This window comes from Haliaeetus albicilla, chromosome 17, assembly GCF_947461875.1.
Source record: "Haliaeetus albicilla chromosome 17, bHalAlb1.1, whole genome shotgun sequence".
In the NCBI taxonomy this organism is placed as follows: Eukaryota; Metazoa; Chordata; class Aves; order Accipitriformes; family Accipitridae; genus Haliaeetus; species Haliaeetus albicilla.
In genome coordinates, this window is record NC_091499.1 from 7,187,008 (window position 1) to 7,193,007 (window position 6,000).

The 6,000-nt window shown below is 36.1% G+C and overlaps 1 protein-coding gene across 2 annotated transcripts in view; it reads right to left on the minus strand.

The window, feature by feature from the left end:
• The window catches only part of IMPG1 (interphotoreceptor matrix proteoglycan 1), a 64,192-nt gene extending 59,170 nt beyond the window's left edge, over positions 1-5,022 (minus strand). Inside the window, exon 1 of one of the 2 annotated variants that reach the window (XM_069804706.1) lies at positions 4,298-5,018. In XM_069804706.1, coding sequence (XP_069660807.1) covers positions 4,298-4,364 — 67 coding nt within the window. In that variant the 5' untranslated portion in view covers positions 4,365-5,018. Of the gene's footprint in view, positions 1-4,297 lie in introns of both variants that reach the window. The other variant, XM_069804705.1, reaches the window with a different exon arrangement.
• Positions 5,023-6,000: the final 978 nt, after the last annotated feature.

Below are 6,000 nucleotides of genomic sequence, written 5' to 3' on the forward strand. Positions count from 1 at the left end.
TGGGAACTGGTCAATCTTACGCACAGTTTAGGGGTGCTCATCCTGCAATACAATCTACAGTCTCTGGCTAATTGACACCATCTCATGTTGACAGAGAGTGACTTGGGCTTAACCTTACCTAACTTAGTTATGTGTCAAGCTGCATAGACCAAGTTACGTTGGGAGGACACCTGGAAGTCACCTAGTCCAATTCCTTGCTCTAAGCATGGCCAACTTCTGAGCTAGATGAAATTGATCTATTTCTGAGGGAGAGGAGGAAAGAGAAAGGAACTGGATTAGATCTGTCTTCATTTTGTGCTGTAATGACAAAATCACAAAATGAAAGATGAGTGCACTACTGCTTCCTACCTGAAACTGCTGGGGCTTCTATGATCTGTGTTCACTCACGTATGAAAGGTATACCTGGAACATACCCACTAAAACTGTATTTCAGGTAACAGGTGTCTGTAAATAGTGGCTGATAGTGACTAAATGCCAGTATATATGTACATACAAGCAGACAGATAGATAGATATTTCTTTTTAGGAAGTGTGTTGTTCAATATCACATGTTCCTAAGGGGAAGAAACTGAAACACAGCTGGGCTTGCGAAGTGCAAAGCACATGGAATGTGCAGAATAGTGCACCTAATTCCTGATAAAAATTGAAGAATTGTGTGATAGAGAATGAGCAGAAGACTCATTTTAATCCCCAAAGGACTGGGAATAGGACAGAGGTACAAAAGCAGAGGAGAAAACATATATTTAAAATATTTTAAAGCATCAAAATGCAGTGGTTTTCCTTCTGGGAAGAAGCTAGTGTGTTTGCTACATCTGATGAATGTTGGCCATATCGCTTGCTGCACTGCTGAAGCCACTAGGACACCACAATTAGCTGAGAAATGAAGAATAGCATAAACAATAATCTGGATTTCTAGCAGGTTAAGATTTATTGTAGCTACTTTATTGTAGCCTGTAAATTAATGTCCTGTAGAGGGAGAAAACCTTTTATTATGAATAGTAATCATCTTGTCCACAGGTATTTTCAGAGAAAAAATCCCACACATCTAACTGTTCATTCACACATAGTTCACTAATCACTATGGTATGGGTATGATTATATCTGGAATTAATCTTTAATGCAGCAACAATATTGTAGTATTTTTATTCAAGTTTGGCTTTTAGCCAGGAAATAGATAAGATTAAAACCCACATATAATCCAGTGTTACATTTGTTTGGGAGGGGGGGAAAAAGGGTTTACTTTTCATTTGTTTATAAGCATAACCAGGAAAACTAACTTTAACTTGGTGATTCTTTTTTTATGGATGAAAGCAAAAAATAATCTTAGTGCAAAAAGCAGATGTCTTTCTTTTTCTTCTTTCTTTCTTTGAAGCTTTATGCTCTTTGACTTCCCTTTCCCTTTGGCACAAGTTTGCTTAACCCTTTTTTCAAGGGCAATTATAGTAATGAAGATCTGCAACACATTGCTGAATTGGAACAGCCGAGCGGGAAGGACTAAGTCAGAATGAATTAAAATTGTTTCATAGAGCACACACAAAGCCTTTGTGTCCTAAAGAATGGCTGAGTAAATAGCAGATATTTGCTTGCTGAATAAGAAATAGCACTAAACAGCCTTGAAGGCTCTCTGGTTCCCTTACATTTTCAGTATCAAGTGCTAGGATGTACCCAGCATCAATGTATAGTTTTGAGAGTTCAAAGCTCCTTTGTGTTTTGCTAGTTATTCTGGGGTTTCAGTGGTTTACAATTCAACAGTTAAAAATTATTCTACTGCCATATTTCGTGCGTAGATTTTTTGCCATCGCAAAGGTTTTATGCCCCTCACTTTCCCTTCCCATTATTAGAGCCAGTTTGTGTGAGTTCAAGTCCTGAGGTCATTTCCTGGATTCTGGCACTAGTCATGGCCAAAGATAAACACTCTCCCTCTAAAGTCTTTATTTTGTTCCCTACAGTTTCCTGTTTGTTTACTGTAGAATTGGAGGTGCTCCTGGACAGCCTCCAAATGTCTGGGAAAAGGACTCTTTTGGTCCTAAAATAGGGATGAAGAAGAAGGACCAAAAGACATTACCGAGCAAGCCCCACTTTTGTTAATGCATTTTTTGTTAAATATAGATGTGAGCAAATCAGGAATTTGAATTTAAGATAGTTTTGTTCATGAGGAAAACAAAATATCAACTGATTAACCCTATAAATATTTAGAGATTATTAGCTCTATTTTTTTTCTTTTAAGATGGGAGTATTTTATGTCTTAGTCTCTTATTTCCTAGTCTGTCATTGTTTACATGTACTGCAAACTTGAATAGCCATAAAAGCCTCCAATCATCTGTTAGGATCGCTAATGATCCTAAGTATTCAGTGTATTGGCAAAGCCTGTGTACTGTTGAAAATATTTTCTGTAAGTATCTGACCCTAGTGCTAAGTCATAAAATAACAGTTCTGGAAACATCCCTGCTCTGGTAAAGAAGTTTCTTAGCACAAACACTAAGTCTTTTGAGATCTGTGTGCATATATTTGAGATAATGTAGTTTTAAAATATTACATATGGCATGACTACATGGCAGTAAAAATTATTATGCATTTATGCATACCACATGTACTTTATAAAACTGGTGGGAAGGAATTTTTCCAATTATCATTCATATGCATGTATAGAAAAAATGTTTTTTCCCCTGAAAGCCATCAAAAATGAGAAAATTCCAACACTGCTACATAAGCAAGATGCTATGTGAAGTTTATCATTGGTCATTGTTTCCTGAGTGTTGATAAACATTCCGTGCACCAAGTCTTCTACTACATCTCTTAGGGAGATAATATACAGTTCTGTATTCCTCTCTGTCAAGATAGCCTGCCAGGATTTTGCTGGTCTTTTATGGGAAATGTATTGTACCATACAATCACAATTTGCAATAGGTGAAACTGTGTGACCCCACTTTTTACATTATCGCTTTCTCAGTTCATAATTATAAACATGGACTGTAATGATGCCATCAAGCATGCACAGATTACCTGGAATTAATTCTATCTCCTTCTATCATAGAATACGCAACTTAAATGCAAAAGCAGTGCATTTGATATAACTTTTCTTCTTGTCAGACATGAACTATCACCCATTCTCTCACTTTTTGCCACATTTCCAAAATATCATTAATGATTATATGACACTATTTACATGGAATTAAAAAGCAAAATCAAAGAGCAACACAATATAAATCTAACGTTAAGTAATACATTACTTTTTCCCAAGGGTTTTTTCAGTACTGTAATTGTCCACTAGAGAAAATTTACATCATTTCAGTGAGATACAAGAACTGTGTTCTTTATTTTCTAAAGAAAATCTGTGCAAAGAAAAGTAAGACCAAAAAAAAAAGTGTAAATAAAACTTTCAAAGTAGTATTGACAGCAGACTATATTTTACACCATCATTTTAACAAATATTAAAATACTATTGAGAAGACTTCTCTTTTATCATTTTACATTCTTTGCATTTAATTAAATGCCTAAGACTGACATAAGATAGGAGGTCATTAACTTGGGCAAACATAAAGCAGTTGTAATATTGGCTTTTAATTCAGTTATATGAATATCAAAGCATGGACGGAAGAGTTGATAAGAAAACTCCCCCCAAATTAAACATGTTCCCCAAAGCTCTAAATCTATTGAACATGGAACTGAACAGGGAAAAATCACATTGCCATCTTTTCTTTTTTGTTGCTGAAGAAGCTTTAAAATTGCTGTGAACTTTTTAATGTTTTTAAAAGGAGCAATAGTTAGCTGTTACAATTATTATTACTACAGTAATCCTTACTAGTACTGCCATTTTTTGTATATTTGCCAATATGGTTTATTCCTCTAGAATTTGTATATCTAAAAGTTTGAAGTTGTTTCTAACAATGGCTAGTAAATACAAAGATATACTTTACTACTTTCCCTTCATTTCAAGGATGACAGACCATCTTTAACAATGTCAGCACTTACATGTTCTTTCAGCTATTTTACCCCTTCCATATAATTGTTTTTGAAATTATATTTTTCCATAACAGAACATATGCAGGTAAATCAAAACTAAATGGCATCTCTTACAGAGATTGTAAAGCCTGGGAAACACATATAAGAAATCTTGCCAATGTTTCCTTTTCCAACTTTTTTAGCAATGTCAGTAACTGTGCAGTCTCTAGCTGAATTGTCAAAACACCGATTTCCAGACAAAGAATTCTGTAATGTGAAAATACCTTGATCTTTCAGTTTATTTTTTCCAACATATGCATTGTAAATTCATATAAACCTTTAATATATGAACTTACCTCTGCTTCCCTGAACTTGGAGAGCAAGGCAAATGATCAAAAATATTAATCCAGTTTTCAAATGCATGCTGTCTATTGATCATTCACAGTTTTCAAGATCAATCATGCAGGAAATAACAATACTTAGGTCAAGTAGAAGAATTTTGTTTTCTTAAAGAACTAAAATCCCCAAATGTCTTCCCTCTTATTATTTTTCAGGTGTCCCCAGCCTTGGACTGCATTGAATTGCAACTAAGCAAAGAGTGCATGCAACAGGTGCCAGAATGCAAGAGCTGGACAAACCCCTCCAACGCACACACTTCTAGCCTGGGGGACTGGAGTGGTAAGACAAGAGTGACGAAGTTTTAAAAAAAAGCAGTGTCTGTTTCTGGAATAATCTGTTTATCTGCTGCTCAGACATAATCCCTCTTATGGTCCAGCTGGAGGAGCTTTCTTCATCTTATTAACCTTCTGGAGCAGCATCTGTCAACCCCAGAAGACTTCAGGAGCACCATGATAAACAACGGAAGTCTCTTCTAGTGCCCATTGCCTTTGAACATTGATCCTTTGGGCATTCCGGAGGTGCAGCATGTGAGCGGAGGCGAAATCACGGGGAGAGCTAATTGTGCTATTTCCAAATGAGTGATCATAAAACTCAGGGAACTTCCTTTGAAGAAGAAGACAGCTTTGTCTGAAAGAACATACTATACTCAGCTTTTCCACTGCATATGTCTTGGAAGCCTCTCTCTCTTCTCATACCAAAAGGTTGCTGTTGCAATATTCCTATCCAAGCAGTGATGATGATGTTCTGTGACAGCAGTGAAATGATGACTCAGCAGTAAATTGCAGCAGTGTTCAGGGCTGGCACAATCTGATGCCAAACCGCAAGTGGGGAAGGGAAGGTGCTGCATAGAGTGGGATATGCTGTCTCAAGCATATAGCTATAACCAGGCCAAAAATTGGCAGTGAGTGAATATACTTTTCAAACAGCTCTGTTCCAGTTTCCCAAATAACTATTCCTGTTACATATTTGGCATGTGTAAATGTTCCATACTTACTTTTTATTTTCCAGAATGGTTTTTACTGTTGCATTACACCTAAAAAAGTTACCAGGTGGGCATTTGTAATGGTCTGCCCCCCTTAGAGATTTTTGTGCAACTGTGCTTTAACATAGGAAGTATCTAAACTGGCAGCAAGAATCTGTAAGTACAAGTCAACCCCAGAAGACTAAGAATAACCTTCGTTTGAACCCAATCAGTATTCTATTTTTACGTAGGATTTAAACAATGGTAACCTCCCTCCCTTTACGAGATTGCCTAATTTTAACTACTCAGACCAGCTAGTACACAGAGAGGCTGGGACCAAACAAGATCTGCTTTTTTAAATTTTCACAATCTTTTTCTGATTTTCAGTGCTTGTTTTAATGCTTTATATATATTGTTTCATGCATGTTGATTTATTGTTCTAACAAACCAAATTAGGAATACCTTGCCAGTAGCACAATCCAAAACAACAGTGGAGATGATCATGATTTCTACTGGAGAAAATTTGAGTATTACATAAGGATCATTCTTTAACAGTAACATTATTTGTCTTTACATATTTTATATATCATAATCATATGGTGTATAGTGTGGTCATATAAGTGCTACCCCTATGAACCAGCTAAGCTTTAGCAAGCATTTACAAGCATATTATAGTCGAAAGATGAAGTTCCCCCCAGT